Here is a 26464-nt window from a genome sequence, read left to right on the forward strand (position 1 = left end):
CTGAATTCCTAATTGGGTTTAAAAAAAAAAAAAAAGGCAACCACGAATTTTCATGCTGGTTTTGAGTCAGGATTCAAAACAGAACCTAAGATGTGCACTTTTAAATATTGTTCCAAAACATGTATAAGCTGGGTCAAAATCTGTAAGACCCACTTCAGACATTAAAAAGAAAAAAAGTAGAAAACAGACCAAGGCATGAATTCGGAATTTAACATGGCAAAGAAGATTCTTCCTATGGAACATGAAAACTAACTTGTGATCTCCCCCAGACATTTTTAAACAACCTAATCTATTTACCTTTTATAAAGAGGAGAAAAGGACTGGGTGATGTTTATATGGCACCTGCTTGAATCCTGTTACAGAATTCAAAGGACTCCTTTCTCTGTGTTTTTCTGTGAACTTATTACAGAAATTGGCTAGGCTTTTTCTTTGCTTTCACTAAATTCTGTTACAGTTAGGAATCCAGGTGCACCATGGAGGCTTAATGAAGAAATTCTCATCCTTACCTACGCAGCTTGTCCTCAAGCACTTCCATGTACTTCATAGTATTCTCCTTCACATTCATTTCTGCAAAACAAAAATCCGAAGTTGATGCACTTGTACTCAAAGATTGAACAAAACCCAGAAGTGCTCAACTAAAAGCCTAAAACTCTCAGTCAGGCCAATAGTAATGATAACATCCTAGGTTTGGAAAGCCCTTAAATCCACTGAGATGGCTGTCTGGAGAGATGTGCTGGAAATGCTCTGAGGCCTCCAGGGTCTCTACTAGAGACAGAGCGTCCTTGTGCTGTGTTTTCAAAGGCAGCTCATTTGGTGGATGGTATGGAAGCTGCTGTGCTCTGTGCCTCCCACCATTCCCCCCTGGTAGTCAAGAGCTTGGTTGCAGAGGATGGAAAAAAAGACCAGAGTGGGAAACAACTCTCATCCTGTGGATGAACCAGAAAAACTTCACCAGTAGTAGCATGGGACTGCAGACCCTTTCACTAGACACACAGGGAAATGTGATCCTGACAGTATTTGACATAAATGGCTCAGCTTCCAAAGCTGGAATGTCAGAGGCCCTTTGAGATAAACTCAGAGCCTCGTGATTATCAAATGTTGGAGGAAGAGATGCTTGTTGTGCCCCAATGGATTAAAGAGGCATTTAACTAATAAAAAGAGATTTGGTCCTTTGTGAGTGAAGAAAATTTTTATTTCTGACTTCTTAGTGGGTTTAAAAAAAAACCATTGATTTACCATCATCACTTTTTTAAAAAATAAAGGGAATAAAACGGGGGAGGGACTCATCCTGTTTTACTATGTAAGTAAACATTTGTGTACTAAAAAAGAGAGAGAGATTCGGTGCACTCTGGGCAAGCCCAGACAGCCTCTGTTTCCTTCTCTGGGGAAAGAAAGTGCCATGCTCTCAAGGTGATCACTGATGGAGATGTGAATATGAAGCACCCAGAAGAGCAGGTGGCAGCAGAGAAGTCCCCATCAGATGGTAGCTGTAATTAGTGATGTTGCTGCCATTCCTATCATGACCATTATTATTGCTATTGTGGAGTTCATTAGTGTTTTTATTCCAACCTATATTCTCAAAGGCAAATCATGCATTGACACTCTAAAGTTGGGATGTGTGGAAAGCAGAATCCATACTGCCTGACTCTGCCCTGAGCCTGAGCCTAGAGGACACTCATGACCTGATTTTGTCAACATGTTTGTATTAGGGTATGGGACAGGGGGTACATTTGTAACTGGAAAAAGTATCTCAAAATTCCTCATAAAGAAACCAAATATTTACATAGAAATTCAAACAAAAGTTCTGACTCATGAGTTCATAATAGATAAAAATAGAAATGTACCCAGTGAAAGCAATTATTTAAGTTGGTTTCTTTATCTTTTTGATTTATGCCAACCTCATTTACAACTTAAGGTGTGTTGAGGTTTTTTTTTTCTTTCTCCAAATAAATATTTATTTTTAGCACCTACTGTGTGTTGGGTACTATGCTAGCACAGAGAATAAGGTGCGGTGGTAAGAATCCATGAAGCAGAAATCTGTTCACTAGTTCATCTGGAGCAAGTACTACAAATTTAGAACGTCCCAACTGGAAATCCTCTTTTTCACATTCTACACATGTTTATGTGCCACACACTGTTCTAAGCCCTTGGAATAAACCTGTGAACAGAAGCAATAAAGATTCCTGCCTATATAATGCTTCATTCTGGTAAGGGCAGGTAATAAAGAATAAACATAAGAGTTTCACAGAAAACTAGAAGTTAGTTAGTACTACAAAGCAAGAGAAAGAAGGGTATCAGAATGGGGCTGCAGAGTGGTCAGGCATCATTAGGAAGGTGACATTTGAGTAAAAGTATGAAGAGGTGGGGGGAGCACATGAGCAGCCACACTGGGAAGATCAGCGCAGGTGGAAGGACCAACCTGTCTAAAGGTCCTAGGACAGGAGCACACCTGACTTCTCCAGCAACATCTAGAGCAGATTTTGTCTGGGAAAAGAGATGAAGGCAGAGAAATAGCTCAGCTCCCACCATGCATGCCATTGTGGCAAGCTGTGTTTCCATAACATAGCCACAGTAATATTCCCAGCCCCACACCCTATTCCAGAACTTGGCTGTTCTCCATCAAGCACTGAAATCGATTTCTCTCTTCTTCAGCCTGAACAGGCTATGACATTACAACCAATAGAGAATGACAGGAAGGATGCTCTTTAACCTCTGAGGCTAGGGTCCAGCTTCTGCCCACCTCTTTCTACTGGCAACTCAGCCACCAGGTTGTGAGGAAGCCCAAGCCACATGGAGAAGCCATGCATAGGTGTTCTGGCCGAAGGCCCAGGAGAAGCTTTCAGTCAATAGCCAGATATATGAGTAAGCAAGCTTTCAGATGATCTGAGCCATAGAGTCTGAGGGACCCAGACATCATGAAACAGAGACAACCCACCTCTGTTGCTCCAGGTCTAAATGCCTGACACACAGAATTTGCACACACAATAAATGACTGTTAAGTCATTAGGTTTTGGCATGATTTGTTATATAGCTATGGCTCCTGGAAAGCCATGTCAGGATTTTGAGTGCTCTGAGTGAAATGGGAAAATACTGGAGAAGAAAGGTGACAATCTGGCTCATGGCTGCTATGTTGAGATAGAGTCTAGGAAGGCACAAGAGAAGTCGAGAGACGGGAAAGTTAGAGTGATCATCCAGAACGAGGTAAGGGAGACTGAGACCATGGTGTTCCAGGAGTGGGTGATAAGAGGCAGATTTTGGATATAATTTAAAGATAGATATGGCAGGAGTTCCTGATGGATTGAATTCAGGTGTGTGAAAAAGAGACCCATCAAGAATGACTGCAAGGTTTTCACTCTGAGTCACTGGAAAACAGCATTGCTGTCAATGGAGATGGGAAGGTTTCACAGGTGAAACCAGTTTGGGGAGACGAGCAAGAGTTCAGTCTTAGACTGAAATTTGCTATGAGAGTAGAACTTAAATGTTCTTACCAAAAAAAAAAAAAAAAAAAAAAAGGTAAATACAAGTGGTGATGGATGTTTTCATTAACCAGATGAAGAGGGAAGGGGTTCTTTCACAACACACATATGTATCAAATCATCATGTTGTTTACTTTATTTTTTTAAAAAAATTTTATTTATTTATGATAGTCACACAGAGAGAGAGAGAGAGAGGCAGAGACATAGGCAGAGGGAGAAGCAGGCTCCATGCACCGGGAGCCCGACGTGGGATTCGATCCCGGGTCTCCAGGATCGCGCCCTAGGCCAAAGGCAGGCGCCAAACCGCTGCACCACCCAGGGATCCCCATGTTGTTTACTTTAAATACCTTACAATTTTATTTGTCAATTATACCTCAATACACTGGAAAAAGATAAAAATAAAAGCAGTTGAGAAACTCAAAAAGAGTCCAATTTTGGATCTGATAACTTTGAGCTGAGCCATCCGGTGGGGATGTCAAGGACAAAGTTGGATATATGAGTCAAGGAAAGGTCTGGCATGCAGATGGCCATTTGGAAGATATTGGCAGGTGAAGCAGTGAGTCTAGATGATATCACTTAGGAAGTGAGAGTAATTTAAGAAGCTCTTAGTGATCATATGTAACTATGGTTATATTGTGATAGCATCTTTCATCCAAAGGGGAAAAAATGCACAGCACCTCCCTTGAGGATAAGAAAGCCACACTCTTATGTTAAAATTAATCCAGATATATTCCATATTAATGATTTTGTTCAGAAATCACTACATACTTGGCTCATCTAAGCATCCAAGTCTCCAGTTAGTGACATTGCTGGACCCAAACAGGAGCATAGGCAGTTTCATGTGCTTTTCCACTTGCCTAGAGGCTGCCATGTGACAAGGATGTCACACTGAAATCCCGCCTTCATTGGATCTTGACCCATCTCCCAGCCAGGCAGCCTAAAATGCCTTGCATGCATATGCACTAGGTTGACTCACAACCTTCCAGAAAGGCCAGGACCATAGACAGGGAATTTAAGTTTTTATCTTCCTAAATAATATACCCAAGTTGGGGTGCCTGGGTGGCTCAGTTGGTTGAGGTCTGACTCTTGATTCTCACTCAGGTCATGATCTCAGGGTGGCGAGATCAAGTCCCACATTGGGCTCCATGCTGGGGCATAGAGCCTGCTTAAGATTCTCCCTCCCCATCTCTAAAGAAAAAAAATGTTCAAGATGCAGTGAGAACAGAGCTCATCTTTTCTTCTCTTCTCATCATGCCTCTGTTTCCTTTTTTCCTAATCTGTTCTTAGAGTGGACACTAGAAGAATGGTAGTGGTATTGAGGCAAGCTTCTGAGAACCAAGGGTAGTGCTGAAGGAAGCTGAATACTCCGGGTCAGCAGGCCTCCTAATGAAAAATGCAGAAATATTTCCCCTCCTCTCCATTTGCTGAGGGAATCTGATATTCAGAGTTGGGCAATATTGTCAGAATGGAATTCATAGAATTAATTTCATGAATCCAATTAAGCAAAAACTGATTGATAATTAAGTGCAGTCAATCTGTGAAAACATTTAGCAGAGTGTGTGGTACAAACACAAATCAACATTATGGGAATTTAACCCGGGTTCTACTTCATACCAGGCACCATATGAGGCACTATTTAAATCTAAAAGAGACATGGCTTCAAGGGATACAGAGATAGCTACGGGGTGAGACTCTAACATGGATGTCTCCCTGGAGTGCACAGCAACATTTTCCATAAATCTTCATGATAACTGATAATCCACAAATGCCCCCGAGTCTGATGAAAAAAACACTACCAAGTTGCCCAGCAATATCCTTTTTTTTTCAGCAATATCCTTTTAAGCATACACAAGGAAGGTAAAGGAATGTTAAGTAGAAAACAGGCCTAACTTGGTTTTAATGCATTTTCTCCTTTGTTTGCATCATAAAAGGACAGCAATATTGGTCAGGATACTAGTATAGGAAATGAGCAACATCCAGGCAGACTCACTATCAGATTGAAGGAAGCAGTGATATGGAGAACTTCAGCCCTACCACCTTTTTGATGCGTAAGGACAGCATCATGAGATCAGGACAATACCACCTCAAATTTGAAAATGGAAACCAAAGAGACTCCATCAGTTTAGCATGAATCACAAAGTTTGTCTAACATTTGCCATTTTCTCAGAAGAATTTGCCAATAACATAGTAATTCTAGTAAACATCTAGTTTGGCCTCACTTTACAAAAATAAGTCATCAGATTTTTTTTTTTAAAGATTTATTTATTTAACCATGAGAGACACAGAGACAGACAGACAGAGAGAGAGGGAGAGGCAGAGACATAGGCAGAGGGAGAAACAGGCTCTTCACAGGAGCCGATGCAGTGTTCGATCCCGGATCCAGGAATCACGACCTGAGCCAAAGGCAGCGGCCCAACCACTGAGCCACCCAGGCGTCTCAAGTCATCAGATTTCAAATATCCTTATTCAAGGTTCGATTTAGACACAATTAGCTCCCACTAGTAAAATCCTCCAAAAGGAAGATGTGAAAGACACAGGAGGAATTACAGAATTCTGAGAAATTTTCAAACATCTAAAATAGTATTCTTCTGTTGGAGTGAATGAAAGAATTACTGTTTTTTTGAATAATCAAACTATGCATCGAGATGGAGTAGTAACACTAGGCTAATGAAGACCCAGGGAAGTCAAAGACACAGAAAAATGGACTTATAACTTGTTTGTCTTGATATGTGGGATGGATTAGTGTTGTCTAGGACCTTGAAAGATGGTGGAATCCATGATGTGAAGCACTACACAAGTCAACTTTTACACTGGAGGGCAAGAGGGAAATGACAGCCATGAGTGCCTGATAATAATAGAGTGATCTTGTAACACTGGAAAGTCACCATGCAGAAAACATGATACCAAGGTAATGATATCAATGACATTTCATTGAGCACTTCCTGGGCTTGTTCTAAACACTAAACAATGATAGTACCTATGAAGCAGCTCTATTATTATCCTCATTTTACACAGATGACACAGAAAGGCAGCAAGGACCAAAGTCACACAGCCAGTGAGGGATCATCTCAGAGCCCACTGTTATGGAACCCATGACTTCCATTTTAAATAACACAGGGGTTCAGAAAATGCACATAGAATAAATACCTGTGAAATTTTAGCCACCAACAAAATGAAGCCGGTGTTCACACAGAAAGTAAATCAAGGAAAGACCAAAGATTGCTCTAAAAAGTCAGAGCTGCAAAAAGCATGGACAATTATAAAGAACAGCCATCAATAAATGGAAACCTGATTGTATGTAAATTGCAGGGAAGAATGCTGCTAGCATATTTGCCTAAAATAAATCACCATTAATATGAATACATATTCACATATATATGTCTACATATATACATGTAAAGGGTATAGGCCAAGGTGATTTCATAGTAGGTTGCACCAGAAAATGATTAATAATTCTCTGAGGCTTATATTCATGTTGTTTGCTCCTAATAATAGGACGTCAACTTCACTTGGTTTTACGAACAGATTTTTATTTGCATGTATCTATTTGTTTATTTATAGCATTTTCTGTTACCACTATGCAAGGTGGTCATTTAAATAGAATCTCAGGTGGGTTCCTGGGCTTTTGGCTGGTCATTGTCAACTCCCTAGGGTGGATACCAAATAAACACACCATCACTAAATGAACGGCGGCTTCACTTTTCATTGGCAGGTCATCATTCAGCGTGTTAATTTCTCTCTCTTTTTTTCGTCTGATGTCGATAAGAGATTTGCAGAGAGAAGAAAAATGGCCAGATATGGATCTGACAGCATTAATAAATGATACCAAAGAGCAGGCTTCTCTTTTAGGGGCGTGCCTGACTCTCATTCTTATACCCACTAGTTTCTTCAATGCCTGCCTTGTGCCGGGTTGTGCATTGGGCACTGCCGCTGTAAACATGAATCAGATGGCACTGCCACTGTAGACATGACTCAGATGCGGCCCTTAGCCTGGAGGACAGCAGGTTTGGCAACAGAAAACAGTCACACAAATGCATGATGAATCAAAACAACGAGTCAAGTTCAGTGATTGAAACTTAAAGCAGCAGTCTGTTCTGGGAGCAACGCAGAAGAGATTCCGCCCAGTGTGAGGGGGTTAGAAATGGATTTCCTGAGGAAGTGAATGAAGTAGAAATCTTAAAGGATTTTCCATGCTGGCTGAAGCCGCAGGAGGCATGGGTAATCTGAAACAGCAGTTGCACATAAAATCAGATTTGTGTTTTAGAATATTGGGCATTTAATGTCATATTATTTCACCCTCTCAATAATTTCTGAATCATTTTTTCCCCTCAGCTTACATTAAGATTAGTCAAAGTGGTGCATGATCCCACACCAAAGAAGGCAGGGTGCCTGCAGGAATTGGGCAGATCCAAAAGCACAGACTCTGAGCTTCTACCACCAGTATCACAGCCACACCTAGAAGCAGACACAGCGATGAACTCCTGCAACCAGATGTTCTCCTTTGGGGGGATCTGAGTAGGAATGTTGTGTTACGATAGGCTCACACTGGCAGAGGCACCCAAAGGTCAGAGGGTGGAAAAGCTTTTTCAGAACTGGGGCATCATCTGACTCTGTTGCCCACTAAGGAAGTAAAACTAATTATTCTGAACTGTGTTTATGCTTCACCTGTGCCATTTTGCTCCGCGTGCTGGTGTGTGGCAAAGGCTATCCCCCCAGATGCCTCGTGGCTGCCTCAGGGAGCCCTCCTCACTGCCCTTGAACCCAAAGCCCATCTCAGTGACTTGTCCATCTTGACACCCTTGTCTGTAGAAACCACGCCTGGTTGGGTGGGAAGAGATGGTGGGCAGGTAGGAAGGAAGGAGAAACGAGTAGGTAAGCTCTACTAGGTTTAAAAATGTTTAATATATAGTGAGTGATTCCAGTCCATAAAAGATAAAAGCCCAGAGTTCCAATTTCACCTGCTGTGCTTGTCCCGAGTTAATTGGGTATCATCTGATACAGTAATTCTCACTTTCCCAGTTCAGACCTGCGCCTACATGCAATCTCCCGGTGCCCTTGAAGCACACAGCCTAATAAATCAGCACAATTCAATGACAAGAAGAAAAACCAAGTATGCATGGTATGGAAAGCAGGTCAGAAAAAAAGCTAACGCTAATCCCGAGCAGCCTCACCGCAGCCCCGGCGTGCATGTCCTCACCAGCCAAATGTTTCTACCAAATGGAAAGACAAGCTCCCTCTCCCAACTCTCCCTGCATGACAGTAGCAGGCTCAGGTTCGACTTCTTGCTTTCTAGCGCATATAACTTTTTTTTTTTTTTTTTTTTTAATGATAGTCACAGAGAGAGAGAGAGGCAGAGACACAGGCAGAGGGAGAAGCAGGCTCCATGCACCGGGAGCCCGACGTGGGATTCGATCCTGGGTCTCCAGGATCGCGCCCTGGACCGAAGGCAGGCACCAAACCGCTGCGCCACCCAGGGATCCCATATAACTTAAAAGACTTGAGGGGCACCTGTGTGGCTCAGTCGTTTGAGCATCAAATCCTTGGTTTCGGCTCAGGCCTGGTCTCAGGGTCATGAGACTGAGCCTGCATCAGCTCCCCGCTCAGCGGGGAGTGTGCTGGTCTCCTCCTCTATCTGCCCCTCCCCCCACGCCTGCACATGCACATAGGCTCTCTCTCAAATAAATAAATAAATCTTTAAAAAAAATAATTGAAAGAGTTGTGACCTGGAGATCCATTTACAATATTTTAAAAATTGCTTAAAATGTCTATTTATTTACATTGCCTGGTAGTGTACATTTGAGAATATACACTTTATTCTTTACTTCTTTCTCCTTACTCCCCTCAAACATGCACACCACACCCACAGATACACACATGATTTACTTCTCTTCTCTTTGACAGACAGACTAAGGAATGGAATGTGGGGCTTGGTTTTTAAAATGGAATACTATTTTCTTAAACAATATGTGTTTTAAAAAAAAAGCCCAAATCCACATTTGATCTTCTTAAGCGAAGGAAAGTGAGCTCATGAGGTGCCAGCATGATGCATCCATGTGGGTGCATTATCTATTTACAATAACTCCCCAAATCCTTTTGAGGATAAGAAGACTGAGGCTGACGGAAGTTCATTCAAGGAGTAAATAAAAAACTCAGACCCAGTTCAGTTTTATAACAAAGTCTATGTGTTCTCAAATACATAATCCTGCTGCCCAATTGTCATGAAACATAAATGACGAATTTCACTGAAGGCATTCTATATTTCACAGAAGGGAAGAATTTACTTTTCCCTTAACTGTGAAAGATTTGAAACTGGCATCTCTATATTGGACACAAGAACACCCGAGGTCTGACCTGAGTTATTGCCCCTGCAAGAGAGATCCTGGAATGCTGGCAGGACAACTCAGAGTGTGCTCCAGGGCAAGGAACAGCAACTAACTATCTGAAGCCAATCAGATCCCCAACTTCATGGATTCTCCATGTTGGATGTGCCCCTCTAAGCTATCTTGGGAAGTAACTAAGCAGGCAGCTCAGTTAATGGCCTTGCTCCTTGCACCCAGCAGATTTGGGCAAGGTAGTGCTAGGGATACAGAGGGAAAGATTTTAACATCACCAACAGCTCTGCTTATCAGTCCCATAGCTTATCAACCCATGTTCACCACCTCCAGCAGAGGGATTATCTGCCCAACACCCTTCCGTTTTGAGGTGCTAATCATCCTCAACCCAACCCCTTGCCAGCATAACCTAGCACCCACTGGCTTCTTGGCTGAGTCTTTCCTGGGTAGAGGAGACACTCATATGAACCAACTGGCTCCTTGCTCCAGAGTTTTCAAATGTGCACAAATTGAAGAGGATCCTCATTCTCCGGTGCCATGCAGACAAATGGCTGGGGGCTGCCTGCAGCTACAATTGGGTCCCAGTTTGAAGATGAAGCTGACACAGATTAGCTCTCAAGGCCCTGGGCCCACCACCCCGCTGCCCAACCCATCCCCATGTCCACTATGGTGACTTGAGTCAATGCAGTGTCATTTCTGATGCCTGAGGGTCACCCCTCTGCTCTGTTTCCTCTGCCTGGAATATCCTCTTCAAATGTTTTCTGCCTTCCTACCCACCAAGACGCTCTCTGGGCTACAAGATCCTGCTTTCTTGCCCTGCGCCCCCTCTTCCCATGGTGCCTCTCACTCCTTCTGGGCTTCTGCAGATCTTTCACACCTTCCTATAGCCATCAAGTTTATGTGGGACATGGCTGATCTCTCTGCTCAAATTGTATCTTCTTTGAACCCTTAGCGCCCAGCGCAATCCTGGGCTCAGAGGAGGTGCCCGGTAGGTCCTGTGACACAAGCTATAGGCCAGGTATTATGCCAGCCACTGGGGAAGGAGTAGAGACCAGAGAGTTTCTGTTCTCAGGGGATTGACAGCCTGATAAGGAGATGGAAATCAGAACAGATTATCAGGATGCCAAGTGCCTGAGGTCATCAGAGAATGACTCCCTGGAGGGTGCAGGAGAGACACAAATGCAACCCAGGGTGAAGGGACAGGCAGGGCCACGTGGGCTCCCTGAAAAAGAGGACCTGTGAACTGAGAAGGAGATGAATCTACGGATACGCCTCAGTTCCATTATAAACAAAACAGCACACAGGAGATGAGAGGGAGAGGTATGGAATGAAATAAAGAGGGAAGGGTGCAGAACTCCCATCTTTAAACACCCAGTCTTCAACCACGCCTCCTGCAACAAAGAGGCATCAACCTCCTGCTCACCGGGCTTCTCATGCTACTTGGTGGGCACTTGAACAGGGCAACTCCCCAATGAACCTGGATTACATGGGGACTACACAGACAATCCTGAGCCCTTACAAGCTGTGACAACGTCTAAAAGTGAACTGGCTTTTTTTTTTTTTTCCTGCACAAAGGCCAGCTAGCAGCCACCACTGCCAAATGATCCTTCAACTTGGGGTGAACAACCCAGGGTTTGGTTCCATTCAAGGCTCCGAACGAAGGGCATGCCTTTATCAAGCAGCAGACATGACCTCCCTCCAAGGTAAGACAATAGCACACAGCCCACAGGATGCAGTGCACAGTGTCCCCACCCTCCCCCCACTGTGCTCAAGTGCTAAAAGGAGGAGGTAGATGCAGACATATCAAGAAGACACTCCCAAGAAGACAAAATCCCTAAGATCCTACCTATCTAAGATCCTACCTATAGCTTTCTTGTTGATGTATTTTCTCAAGCCTTACACAGAAGTGGGGAAAAAGCCAGATGGGTCACACTGAGGCACCAATCAGATGGGAACAATTTTCCATGTAGGGACAATTTCACAAAAGTATGAGTTTAGGAGCACCTGGGTGGCTCAGTCAGTTAAGCGTCTGTCTTCAACTCAGCTCCTGATCTCAGGATCCTGGAATTGAAACCCGCAATGGGGCTCTCTGCTCAGTGGGGAGTCTGCTTCTCCCTCTCCCTCTGCCCTTCCCCACCTCTGCTCATTCTCTCTCTCTCTCTCTCTCTCTCTCTCTGTCTCAAATAAATAAATAAAATCTTTTTTTTTTTAAAAAAGTATGAGTTTAACTGGCTGTAAGATTCCTTCCTTCTAGTGACAACCCCCATCACAAACACACACACACACACACACACACACACACACGCAGTGCCCATATCTAGGCACTTGCTGTCACCTCCACATGGCCCCATGACCAGGCCACACATGACCAGGCACCTGCTGCCGTGGACCAAGTCTTCTGAGAGGCCAGGTGTAAGCAACATGCCTCTCCTCCCCTTCAACACACAGCCCATGCTGGCATGAGTCATAAAGCCAGGATGTTGGAAAAACTAACAGAGGAAAAACATGAATAGTTTGCATCCCTGCTTCCTCAGGACAAACATGTGCCAGGTGGGAACGACCATACGATATAAAATCTCAGAGGAAAACAGCCTGAATGAAGCCTCTTGCTTCTGCCTGAAATGACTCATCTTCCCAAACTCTTCAGTCCAGGATCACCCTACTGGGACAGGCATCGGGGATGCAGGTCTTGTTGGGTGCTCATCTTGAGGGGTGGTGTGACCTTGTCCCCCAGGGCCTGGTACCAGACAACCAGGGACATCCCTGCCCTGAACCAGAGCCCTGCCCTGAAATTATTCAAACCAGCCAGTCCTCAGCCTGCATGCCCTGCCGCACCTGTCCCTTCCCTCACAATAAAGGCTCTTGACTACATTTTCCCCTCAATCCCTCTGCCTCCTGACTGAGCCTGGCACTTCCCCATGTGACCTCCATGGTGTGGCCTGTGCCTCCCCTTGGGACCTGTGACCTACAAACTCTCTTTTCAAGAGCAATCGTTGGCCTGACCATACCTGATTAATTATAAAACCTATACTGGAAACTCTCAACTTAGGACAATAGAACATGCTACATTCAGCCACTTACCAGACAGATTTATAATCAGATACACAGTATATGTGCCTTGTGCTGTATCTCTGCCCCAGCCTCACATATAGTAGTGATGAGTCTGCTCTCACCAACATGTGCCACTAATTCTATAATGGACAAGGGAAAAGAAAGAGACAAGCCTTATCAGCAATGAATACAACATTATGAAAGAGCTGAATTTCAGCCTTATCAAAAAAACTGCCAGGGAACATAATCCTTGAACTTCCACAGACCAGGCAATGATGTGTGGTAGGAGGCTCCCAGGTGGCTCCTTGCTGGAACAGGTATCAGGGATGCAGGCCTTGTTGGGTGCTCATCACGAGGGGTGGTAGGGCCGAGAGTGCCCAGCCTGCGCTTCTGAGGGTCTGACATGGTGCCCTGAACTGAGGCTTGGCACATCTGGCCGTTGTATTTTCTATTTCTACTCAGGGAAGGCTGGCCGCAGAACTCTGGAAACTATTAGTTCTGTCTTTGCCAGGGCCACTCAGTTGAGCCCCCAGAAGGGAAAGAACCTGAGATTCACCAACCTTTCTACGATGGCCCTTCTTACGAGAGAAAGGCCACGAAACCTTGCTTAACACCCTGTGCTGGCTTCCCTTTGACCTTGGAAACAAATCTAGACCTTTCCACAAACCCTGCAGGTGGGGCACAGTCAGTCTCCCATCTCCCCACCCACACCTCACCCCCTGGCACCCTGGCCTGGCCTCAACCTCTCCACACTAGACTCTTTCCCCGCCCTCTGCCTGGCCCTCCTCCCCTGCTCCCTGGGCAGAAGCTGTTTTCTTATCCTTAAGCTTCAGCTCAAATGTTGACTCCTTAGAGGGCGCTTCCCCCTTGGTCACTGGCTGCTTTCCATCCCAGTTATTTTCTCTCTGATCCTTGATTGTTGCCTTCATGGGCCTTACAACATCTGGTATTTATTCTATCTATGGGCTCATTTACCTGGTGGTGGTAGTGGTGGTGGTGGTTTTTATCTGTTTTTATTTCTCTGTCCCTCTCTTTAGGTTTCAGGAATACAGCACCCCACAGTGCGTTCCCCTATGCATTTGTTAGATTATCTATTAGCTCTGTTACAACGTGCATCTTATTTTGCTTCCCTGGCGTTGCTGCTGAGTCTTGCTATTGCTTCATACAGCAGAGAATGGCATGTGGGGAAACATCCTGACTATGAGCACAGGCGGGGGGCATTCCGGCACCCCTGGGGAGAGTGAGGGTCAGCTGTGGGCCGAGTATGAGACATCAGGGGTCACTGGTGCCGTATAGACTCAACTTCAGTATGAACACTCAGCACTACCCCCTGCAAGGGCTCTCCAGCTCACAGCCTACGGCTACAGAGCAGCTTCATATAGGAATGCACGTGAGAGCACAAGGTTTTGTGGGCCAACTTCTAATGTGAGAATGGGAATTCAGGACTGTGGGTGAAGAGAGTGCCTAAGCCAGCCCACCTGTTCTCATAGGTGCCTAGGAGAGCAGGGTATGTAAGTCAGGGGGTCTGTACCCACTGCTAATGCCAGCATCTTAATCAGCTCCCACCTGCCGTCTGCAGTGGGCATGGCAGAGACAGAAGAACGCGTTGGCTGGAAAGCAGAAGAATGTTGAAACTCCCACTGTGATTCACAGTGCAAGCTGCCCCTCATGCAATTGAGAATGAAATGCAGCAAATGTTGAGGCTGAATCTCATTTTTAGTCTTTGACTTTGGAAATTGTATTTGGGGTAATGCTAATGTGAAGAGAGTGTATTAAAACAAAGTACAATAATAACATGGGGCATCTCTTAATAGCTTACAAGTGTCTTCCTTCCTTCCTTCCTTCCTTCCTCCTTCCTTCTTTCCTCCCTTCCTTCCTTCCTCCCTCCCTTTTGCTCTCCCTCCCTCTCTCCCTCCCTCCCTCCTTCCCTCTCAAACACACCCTAAAGAGCACAAGATCCATGAGAATTTAAAAATAGCCTAACATGGATTTCAAGTAGAGTAAACTAAATGAGTCCAATTTTCTATGCCTTTCATTTTAAATTATGCGCTAAATGTCTAGAAGCATGAGATGTAAGTGAGGAGGATGGGACATTTAAAATCTAATTTTCAAAAATTGGGTCCTAAGGCAGAACAGTGAAAATGCATTTACACATATAATTGTGCCTGCAAATCAATACTGGCAGAGCAAGTGCCCCTTTGGCTGGTGAGATCGCCTGGCCTGGGTTCACGAAGCCCCAGGAAGCCAATGCACTGGTTTGGTGGGTATGCGCTGAGCCCCTGCTTGGTGCCAGCCGGTGATCCAGCCCATGGCCTCAGCAACGTGGTGAACTAGCGAGGGAATGGCAGGGGTAAAGAGGTCTTTACCACACTGTGGGAGGGAAGAGGAGAGGCCAAGACAGAACAGCTAGTGAGCACAAAGACAGGCGCTTCCCACAGCGGAGAGACCAGTGGGGTTCAGGGAGGAGACATGCGGGAGAAGAACATAGCTGAAATCCAAGTGCTGTGCAAGGAACAGGGCAGGTAGCAAGGCAGAGAGACCAGGGGCAAGGAACTCCTGTACCGGTTCGGAAGTAAAGGGAGAAAGGACACACTTGGGAAACTAAACGTTCAGGCTGGCTGAAGATTAACGTGGGAGGAAGGTGGGGGAAGGGGGGCAGTAAGGGGCATGGGGAGAAACAAGGATGGAGAGAGGAAGCAGAGGGAAGTCAAGGGAGGCCTCATAGGTCCCTGTGGGAATGTGGGTTTCCTCCTACAAAGGGGAGCCTTTTGGGGTTCGACAGATGAGTGTGTTATGTCCATGAGAACAATTTCCCTGCAGCTACACTGCAGAATGGGTTGGCTGTAGGGCAGAGGACCGCAGGTGAGAGGATCTCTTCAACACTGCTGCTATGATGCAGGAGGACTGGATTCAGAACACGTTCGTGGGATGGACAAAGTGGGTTGATCTAAAAGACAGTAGGGGAGGACCCCTGGGTGGCTCAGTGGTTGAGTGTCTGCCTTGGCCTCAGGTCATGATCCCGGGGTCCTGGGATGGAGTCCCACACTGGACTCCCCGCAGGAAGCCTGCTTCTCCCTCTGCCTGTGTCTCTGCCTCACTGTGTGTCTCTCATGAATAAATAAAATATTTAAAAAACAATTAAAAAATAAAGACAGTAGGGAAATACAATTAACAGGAATTAGCTTTGGGTTGAATTCATTCATTCATTCACTCAGCAACTACATATCAAACAACTATTATGGGCTGGGCACTAGTCTAGAAGCTAGCAATACAACAGTGGAAACAAGAGTATTAAATAAGTGGGTATTTGTACAACTGCTCAGTGGTGCCTGAACTTTTTTGGGAACTACTGTGTTACTGCTTGTTAAATAGAATGAATACAATAAAACAGACAAAGGGTTTCGGAAGTGGAGGTGGGTGGGGGGATGGGGTAACTGGGTGACAGGCACTAGGAGGGCACTTGATGGGATGAGCACTGGGTGTTATACTGTATGTTGGCAAATTGAATTTAAATTTAAGAAAAAAGGAAGGAAATTCTTAAAAACTTTGCTGTGGCATATGTATGATCATAGCTTTTGAGAAATGAAAAAATAGGATTATTGTGAAGTTAAAAAAAAAAAAACAGACATGGAGCCTACATTCCAAGTGGGGAGAGAGAAAAGCAAAGAAGTGAGTATAATACAGCAGATGTCGATAAGTATAAAAAGACAATGTGGGGGCGCCTGGGCATCACTGTCGGCTAGGCGTTCGACTCTTGGATTTGGCTCAGGGCGTGATCTCAGGTGTTGTGAGATTGAGCCCCGTGTCGGGCTCCGCACTCAGCACGGAGTCGGCTTGGGACTCTCTCCCTCTCCCTCTGCCCCTCCCCGCACTTTTTCTCTCTCTCAAATAATCTTAAAAAAAAAAAAAGAAAAAGACAATGTGTGTATCAGGGGAGGGCTGCCATCTTAAACAGGATGATCAAAAAAATAAAAAATAAAAATAAATAAAAAATAAACAGGATGATCAGGGGAGCCTTCCTTGAGATGGTGACAGTTCAACAAAGACCCAATGGAGGTGAGGCCACACAAGCAGTCACAGAGAAGGAATACAGCATAAAGCCAGGTCTCTGGGTTGGTGGATCGGCAATGGAGAACACCAGAGGAAGACAAGATTTAGGAAGGAAGAAAATTAGTTCACTTTCTAATAGGTAGGGTTGGACATGTCTTTAAGATATCCAGGTAGAGCTGCCCAGCAGAAGGTTGTCCTGATGGGATGGAATTCAGCAAGGTGAACAAGGATTCGTTGTCCTTTACATGGTGAGTTGAAGCTGTGAGAGTAGATAGACCATTCAGGATGGATGTATTCATTTCCTATGGCTGGTGCAACAAATTGCTACGAACTTAGCAGCTGAAAACAACAGAAATGTATTATCTCACAGTTCTGCAGGTAGAAAGTAGCACATCATGGCTCAGCTGGTTCTTTGCTCAGAGCCTCACAGGATGAAATCAAGGTTGTTAGTAGAATCCAGATCTGCGAGACTTCAGGTCCCCATTTCCTTGCTGGCTGTCAGCAAGGAGAGCTTCATGTGTGGAAGAGGCAGAGAATGGAGCCCCTTCGCCGCAAATCTGCAGACAGTGATCCCCCTGATATGTGGAAGCACTAAATGCCAACAGAAAATCCATTCTGCAATCCCCATAGTTTCCTGGTATTTGTTTTAAGTATTTAAAATGCATTAGGCTTGACACTAAAATGGTTAATAAGTTAATGTCCTAGATATTTAGGAGGAGGTAGGTATAAAATTATTGGCTTAAAATGATCCCAGTGAAACCATTTCTTCTGACAAGATCATAAAATGCACTTTCCCAGTGAGTCATATATAACTGGCTGATGTCTTTTTTTTTTTTTTTTAATTTTTATTTATTTACGATAGTCACAGAGAGAGAGAGAGGCAGAGACACAGGCAGAGGGAGAAGCAGGCTCCATGCACCGGGAGCCCGACGTGGGATTCGATCCCGGGTCTCCAGGATCGCACCCTGAGCCAAAGGCAGGCGCCAAACCGCTGCGCCACCCAGGGATCCCCCTGGCTCATGTCTATAATAAAATGGGGGTTCGGGTTTAATGGAAGTCAGAACCTGTGAGGCTTTGGATTAAAGGGTAATTTTCACCTCATGTTGCTGTGCAGTTGAGGGATCGTGGTATCTTCTTCCCGACACTTTTTCTGTCATCCACCTCGAGATAAGTGAGCAGCCTCTCCTTATCACAGGCCACGTTATAAATATGTGTGTTGGGCGGTGACCCCTCTGACCAAAAGGAAAAAGAAAACAATGGGAAGGCTAGACTGTGTTTTTGATTGTACAGATACCATCAGGCAGGCCCTGGCACTACCTCAGAATCCCATTAGGTTTTAACAGGGAGTTGGTCTTAAGGGATTATTAGAATAGATTCATTTTGTTTAAATATCAGAAGATAATGTGGGTGGAACTCCTGTTGGCTTGTTCTCAGCGACAGGTGTGGAGATCCAGAGACATAAAGGCGCATGGCCTCCGTCCCTGGTACACGCACAGCTGCCGAATCTTTTGAGACAGGTTTTGTCAGCCTGCGTGTGATTCCAGGCCCTGGAGTTTTCTCAACTGCACCATTTGCATTGTGCAAGTCTTTCTGTCATCTGCCTCCCACCAATGAAAACAGGAGAAAAGTCCCTGAAAATGAAAAATGCAATGCTGTCATCTCACTGCTGCCCACAGCACGGTGGGAGGGGGTACAGAGGGACAAGACCGACCCCACATAGACACATTTGGTCCTGTGGGGCCCAGGAATGGGTCACTGGACTCCTGGACAGAGCGAGTAGCTCTCCAAGGGAACACAGGCAGGGGGGTGAAAGCAGTTAGTTCGTGTGGAGGAAGTGGAGCAGAGCAGGGCTGGGCTGGGAGCCCCAGGTGATACTCGTGATACTCGTAACTTCCATACCTGCAACTAGGGGTGGTCTACGTGACTATTTACACAATACTGTAAAATAATACTTCACTGTGTATTATATTATTGTTATATATTATTCTATTAAATGCTGTGCATTGTACACTTCTACATACTCAAATTAGTGAATACTCATATATATATACACACACACACACACACATATTTATATATGACCCATACACACACACACATATATATGTATAACCTAACATACTGCATTTTATGGGCAACTTAAGAGATTTCCAAGGGCAATTTTAAACATGCTTGATTTTTACCTTAAACTTCACCTTTAGAACCCAATCCCTACATTAGGAAAAATTCCTCTACTATCTGAACTGGCTTTCTACGACTGCCCAGTAAACACCGGGACTATAGGGGGATGCAAGTTGTTTGAAAGGTGTTTTCATGACTCTCCTCAAAAAGGCTTTAAACTCATTATGTTCTCTGAAATCAGCTACTGCTGAGCAATGCTATATTGCGTGTGAAGAACAATATGTGCATTTGTGAGACATTCCCAACCTTCATCTAAACTTTCCTGCTTTAGAAATTCAGGACCTGAATTTTGAGAACCACTTTAATAAAATTTAGTGTTTCCCCTTTCCTTGTGTGGATTTATTTCCTTTGTGTTCATGAGGCTGTTAAAAAAAAAAAAATTGTGTTACAAAGGGGGGGAGGCCCACCCAGCATTGTTCCCAAGTGGCATGGCTTCCCCTTGTAGATGCCACTTGCATACTAAACCAACGGTCCCCGAGGCTCGGCTCAGCACTCCCCATAAAGTCCAGAGAACAGACTGGATCATCCTGTTGTATTAAGATGTCCTGAACTCTCTTTAACACAATCCTTCCTTGTCCCATTTTGGCAAGAGCTCCCTCTGAATGTGAGCACACAAGGGCTATGTCATTTATCTCTCTGGCTCAGACCCAACCACAAGTTAATCCCTGCAGGCTGTTCAAACAAGAACAGGAGACTCCAAGATAAACCCCTTCCTCGAGTTTCACCAAACCTCTCTCTAAATCAACTCCAGTGAAAGCAGCACATCTCCGAGTAAGCTCTGCACTTCAAATGGAGGAGATCACCTGCTCAGAAATGGAAGTCAAGCTTCAATTTTGAAATTGAACAATGTATCTGATCAAAATAAGGGACTACTCATTTTCTGTAATTTCATCAAACAGATCATTCACATAATGACAGATTTAGCTGCTTTTCATCTAATTGGGTAACAATACATAAAATGCACATCTTAAAGCTGAAAGCAGTGTGCATTTAAAAAAAAATCAACACTAAGATCAAAATTTTTATCTTATACTCTAATATTTCTACTAGGATTTGTATTCCCGGTAATTATTCTCAGAAATCTTTCCCTTTTTCTTTCATCTATCTGTGCTATGTGGTGCCCACTAAAACTCAGCACAGACATGGTAAGTGTACTGGGCCCAATCACAAAGATAAGAAGACCCTGTCTCCACCAGCATGGCCTGCAGGCGATAGGCATACCTAACACTGAAACCCATTGCCATAAAACAGAATGCTGCGTGGCTAGGCTTCCACCATATTTTAAAAGTAGTTTATTTTGCTCCTTGAGCAAGCAAGGTAGGATTACAGGTTGGGCCAAGGAAAGGAAGAGGATGGAGACAGAAATGGTGTCCTCAGACCAGAGAGTGTACCTAACTGATGCTGGGTGGCCCTCACAGCTACTGCCACACACAGTTGCTCCTCCTTTCTCTCTCCTCCCATTTGTTTTACTGTCTCTTTTCTCCATCTCTCCTTCCAGAGGTATCATGGGAGGAATCTCAGCCATGTTGAAGGTTGACAAGGCAGGTTGACCTTGGCTTCCTACATTTTGCCTCCTCATCCAGTGTCATTGCCAACCACTGGAGCATGGTAGGGCCTGGGCTGGGGAGCCTACAGGGGGATATGGGGTGGCTCTTCCAAGTGGTGCACATCCCATGGGAGGCTCTCAGTCACCCACATTCACTCAGATTTGGAGAGGGTAGGAGACTGGGCCAAGGAGGGTGGCCATTGGGGGAACTGCTGGATTCTGTCCCAAGCTTTTGAGTTGCAACTATATCCCTACTTAATTTATGACACTATGTCTTCCCCACTGTCTTAGTTTGTTTAGGCCACTGTAACAAAAATATCATAGTCAGAATGTTCATAAACAACAGAAATTTGTTTCTCACCGTTCTGGAGGCTGGGAAGTCTAAGAGCAAGGTGCTACCAGGTTGGGTGTCTGGTGAGAGTCTACTTCCTGTTCTTTTCACTGTGTCCTCAACATGGTGGAAAGGGCAAGAGACTTCTCTGGGGTCTCTTTTATAAAGTTACCAATACCATGTATGAGGGCCCCACACTCATGACCTAAACTCCTCTCAATAAGAACCATCATGTCAAGCATTAGAATTTAACATTAAGAATTTTAGAGGGACACAAACATTCAGCCAATAGCACCCATCAGTAATATGCCTGATCAAATATATTTAATTTTAAAGGAAGCCAGGTGAAAACGAGATACAATATTTTTTTCTGGACATTCATGAATTACTTTATGAAAATCAGAGATACCAGGAAATATCACAAAACTAGGTATAAGAATGAGGTGGAGCTGGTGTGCCATAATCAAAACAACAGACCCAGAAATGTTTGAGAGGTGGCAATAAATGGCTGGATGATTTATTTTGTGCAGGATTGTTTTTAGGAGCATTACTATAGCTACTTATTGTTTTTGCTTTGAAAGCAAGAACCCAAAGCTCTTCTTATAATTGAAAGATAGTAGAGGATAAGTGGTCATGAGTAAGCCTGTGGATTCAGGCTAACCTGGGTTAGCTCTGCAATGCAGCAGTACCGTCTACTTGGGCAAGCTAATTAATGTCTCTACACATCATTTCCTCATCTGACACCTGGGACAATACTTGTACTTCCCTTATAAGGTGGTCATAAGGAATCAAGGAAATAAGGGGTACTCAAGAACTCTTAACTTTTATCTTTTCCTGCTTTTGCTATCATCATTAGTTTCACCATCACCATGATAGAGCTGTTGGGGTGGCACAGGGACATTCCCTTCCATTTCACATATTATTACTTTTGGTTTTTCTTCTCTTCCAGTTTTATTAAGAAACAATTGATATACACCACTGTGTATGTGTAAGGCATATAGCATGATGATTTGATTTACATACATTGTAAAATAACGATCACAATGGGTTAACAATCATCTCCTATAGATACAATTTTTTAAAAAGAAAAAATTCTCCTTGTTATGAGAACTATTAGGATCTACCTCTTAAGTTTACTATGTATCACACAGTAGTGTGAACTACAGTCATCAAGGTGCACATACATCAGAGCCCTACTGCTTATTTATCTTATAACTCGGAGTTTGTACCTTTAATCATTCTTCCTTCAATCTCCCTTCAATCTCCCCCCCCCCCCCCCGCCCTTGCCTCCGGTAACCACAAACCTTATCTCTTTTTCTATGAGTTTAAGGTCATTTTTTAAAATTAGATTCCATATACAGTGAGATTACACAGTATTTGTCTTTCTCCATCTGATTTACTTCATTTAGCATAATGCCCTCAAGGTCTGACCATGTTGTCACAAATGGTAGAATTTCTTCATTTTTTATGGCTGAATAATAATCCCCTGTGTGAAGTGAAATAATTTCTTTATTTATTCATCCATTGCTGGACCATTAGGTTGTTTCAATTGTAATTGACTATTGTAAATAAACTGCCATGAACACAAGGGTGAGGGTACAAATATCTTTTCAAGTTAGTGTTTTCATTTCTTTTGGATGTATTCCCAGGAGCAGAGTTACTGGATCATATGGTATTGTTATTTTTAATTTTTTGAGGAACCTCCATGCTGTTTTCCACAGTGGCTGCACCAGTTTGCATTCCCAGCAGCAGTGCATGAGGATTCTCTTTTCTCCACATCCTCACCAGAATTTGTGATCCCTTGTCTTTTTGATATGGCCATTCTAACAAGGCATGAGGTGATATCTCACTGTAGTTTTAATATGCATTTCCCTAATGACTAGCAATGGCATTGGGCATTTTTTCATGTACCTGCTGGTCATTCATATGTTTTCTTTGGAAAAATGTCTTCTTGGGGCCTTCATCCATTTTTATGTTGGATTATTTGCTTTCTGCTACTGAATTTTATGACATCTTCATATATTTTGGATATTAACACCTTATCAGATATGTGATTTGCAAATATTTTTCCCCATCCTGTAGAGTGAGTTTTCATTTTGTTGATTTTTTTGTGTGTGTGCGTAAGCCTTTTTAGTTTGATATAATTCCACTTGTTTATTTTTAATTTTGTTGCTGGTGCTTTAAGTGTGGTTTCCTAAAAATCATTACCAAAACCTGTGTCAAGGAGTGTTATGCCTACATTTTCTTCTAGGAGTTTCGTGGTGTCAGGTCTTACATATAAGTCTTTAACTCAGGTTGAGTTAATTTTTAGGAGTGGGGTAAGATAGAGGTCAAGTTTCATTCTTTTATATGTGAATAGACAGTTTTCCTGGCACCATTTATTGAAGAAACTGTCTTTTCCCCCATGGAATATTCTTGGCTGTCGTGTCAAATATTAGTTGACATAAAGTTTGGATTTATTTCTGGGCTCTCTATTGTATTCCATTGTCCAGTTTTCTGTTTTTACGCCTGTACCATACTGTTTTAATTACTATAATTTTATAGCATAGCTTAAAATCAGGTATTGTGATGTCTCCTGATCTGTTCTTCTTTCTCAGGATTTCTTTAGCTATTCAGGGTCTTTTGAGGTTCCACATAAATTATAAGATTCTTTTTTTTAACTTATATAAAAATGCCATTGGGATCTTGATAGAATTGCATTGAATCTATAGTGGCTTTTAGTTGTATTGACATATTAGCAATATTAATTCTTCCAGTCCATAAACACAGGATGTTTTTCCATTTATTTAGATCTTCTCTGATTTCTTTCATCAACGTCTCTCATAGTTCTCAGAGTAGAGATCTTTTACCTCCTTAATTACCTAAGCTTTTTATTGCATTACTGCATTGTAAATGAGATCAGTTTTTTATCTTGTTTTCAGAAAATTCATTGCTAGTGTATAGAAATGCTACTGATTTTTATACGTTAATTTTGTATTCTGCAACTTGACTAAATTCATTGATTAGCTCTAAACAGTGTTTTAGTTGAGTCTTTAAAGTATTTTGTACATAAAATCATGTCATCTGTAAATAGAGACAATTTTACATCTTCTTTTTCAATTCTAATGCCTTTTTCTTTTTCTTATCTGATTGCTCTTGCCAGAACTTCCAGTACTATTTTCAATAGGAGTGATGAGATTAGGCACTGCACGTCTTATTCCTGATCTTACAGAAAAAGTTTTCAATCTTTCACCACTGAGTATAATATTGGCTATGAGCTTGTCATATTTAGCCTTTGTTATGTTGAGATAAGTTTCTACTATGCCTAATTCATTAAGTTTCCATGGTGAGTGGTTGTTGATTTTTTGTTGACTGCTTTGTCTGTGTCTGCTGAGATGATCATATGATTCTTTTCCTTCATTCTATTAACTCCTGTAAGATCAGGAATAAGATGTGCGGTGCCTAATCTCCAATCCAGAAGTAACATACTGATTTGCACATGTTGAACCACCTTTGTATCCCTGGTATAAATCCCACTTGATCATGGTGAATGCTCCTTTCAATGTGTGCTGAATTCAGTTTGCTAGCATTTTGTTGAGAAGGGTTTTTGCTAATAGGACTATAAATTGAGCTTAATTTATAGAGCAGCTTTACAACTTGATCAGTGCTCTCCTGGGGTTGAGAATCAGAAGTATAATAGGATTTTTCACAAGTTGTGAGAAGAACAGAAATTTTGAATTATAGTGTATTAATGCCAGATAAATGTTCAATATATCCAGTAGAGATAAAGTATTCTTCATTTTAGAATTATTTCTAGCCTCGGTCACCCATTGAACTTAGAATACTGAACAGATATGAGACTGGCTTCCTTGAGAGGCAGTGGGGCACAGTAGAAAGAAGAAAGCTGTACGTTTCACAATTCCAAAAGCACGGTGCACATGAACTATAATGGGAATGATGTCCCTGGATTTGGCAGTGCCATTGAGGCTCAGAGAAAAAGCAATGTCTTTGAGGTCAGAGAAAATGGGATTCAGGCCCAGTCCCAGATATGAAAGCAGATATGTTACCAAACCTCAGACCCACTTCCTAACATGTAAATTGAGAGAAATTATTCCTATATGTTAGGTTTCTGTGAGAATTAGAAATAATAAATATGTAGGGCACAGCTTGTATTCAACAGGTGCTCAATACAGAGTAATTTTTTTAAAGATTTATTTATTTATTTATTTATTTATTTATTTATTTATTTATTTATTTATTTATGATAGACATAGAGAGAGAGAGAGGCAGAGACCCAGGAGGAGGGAGAAGCAGGCTCCATGCCGGGAGCCTGACGTGGGACTCAATCCCAGGCCTCCAGGATCGCACCCTGGGCCAAAGGCAGGCTCTAAACCACTGAGCCATCCAGGGATCCCCAGAGTAATTATTAATATTACCATAACTCGTCACTTCTATAACTCTATTAGTTCTAATATTAAATATGGGACAAACAGTTATAGTCCATATCGGTGGTTTCCAAGTATTTTTAAATAATGGTACTTCCTATAAGCATCTTTCCAGTTACCATTTAATCATATGGTCCTGCCTGATTGTGAAGCCCTAAGAGAAGAGGATAAATTTCATTTGATAGTTATTTTGTAAGGTTACATTCCCAGGTCGAGCTGTCACTCTGAATAACTCCGAGGGCACCATTCTAAGGAATTCCAGGTCCTGGCACTGCCAATGATTTAATAGGCACTGTACTTGTAATTTAAGACATTGCCACCAGGTGTCAGCGCTGAGCAACAATCACAGGGTATAGATACTCTGGATCCCCACATCCAGAAGCAATAGATAATACAACTCAGTGCTGAAACTGAGCCATACATCAGGTAGGTTAATCATGAGTCAGTATAATACAGACACCCTATTGCTCTGGAAACACTTCTTGGCAGACTTTGGTTCACTCATTCATTCACTTACTGAATCAACAAATATTTACTAACTCTGCCAGGAACTTCTAAGTTAAAGTTTTGTAAGTAAACTTTCTCCTGGTCACTGCCATAAGCAAGTCCCTAAGGCATCTTCTGTAGATCCATACGCCAGCACAAATCAGAACAGAGAGGAACTGTTCTGACTCCCTTACTCCTCCACCTGACCTGAGGATGAATCATAACAAGGGCTCTGACCATCTTGAGGAGTCCAGGCTGGTTTGGCTTCTCCCGTGTTGAATCACCAGGAAATCAGGACTACCTAAAGCAGGCAGGAATGGTCTGGCTCTACTCTGGGCAACTGAGAACTACCGTGATCTAGAGATCCTCCCAGAACAAAACATGAGCCCGGGACTCAGCAAAAGTAATTCTCTGGGGCATAACCTAGTTTGGGAACCAGTATCAGAAGTGGACCCAAAGCAGATCACTAAAGGGGAAGCAACTTGCCCAGCCCTGAGTTTATCAAGTGAGGGACAGAAGGGTGATGGCCAGCTATTCAAGCAGCAGGTAGGGAACTAATAGTAAATCTGAGTGGCAGTCAGGCTTCT

General features: G+C 43.2%; 1 protein-coding gene across 4 annotated transcripts in view; it reads right to left on the reverse strand.

Annotated features, from left to right (window-relative positions):
- DISC1 (DISC1 scaffold protein) overlaps window positions 1–26464 on the reverse strand; it is a 347001-nt gene that overhangs the window by 71911 nt on the left and 248626 nt on the right. For 2 of the 4 annotated variants that reach the window (XR_005357793.1, XM_038533906.1), the window contains exon 10: window positions 507–567. Coding sequence is in view for 2 of the 4 variants with exons in the window: in XM_038533906.1 (XP_038389834.1) it covers window positions 507–567 (61 nt within the window). In the remaining 2 variants the exon portion in view is untranslated. Of the gene's footprint in view, window positions 1–506; window positions 568–2419; window positions 2485–18006; window positions 18142–26464 lie in introns of those variants that run through there. The other 2 variants (XR_005357794.1, XM_038533907.1) reach the window with 2 other exon arrangements.

The sequence above is a fragment of the Canis lupus genome, chromosome 4, assembly GCF_011100685.1.
Source record: "Canis lupus familiaris isolate Mischka breed German Shepherd chromosome 4, alternate assembly UU_Cfam_GSD_1.0, whole genome shotgun sequence".
NCBI lineage: Eukaryota > Metazoa > Chordata > Mammalia > Carnivora > Canidae > Canis > Canis lupus.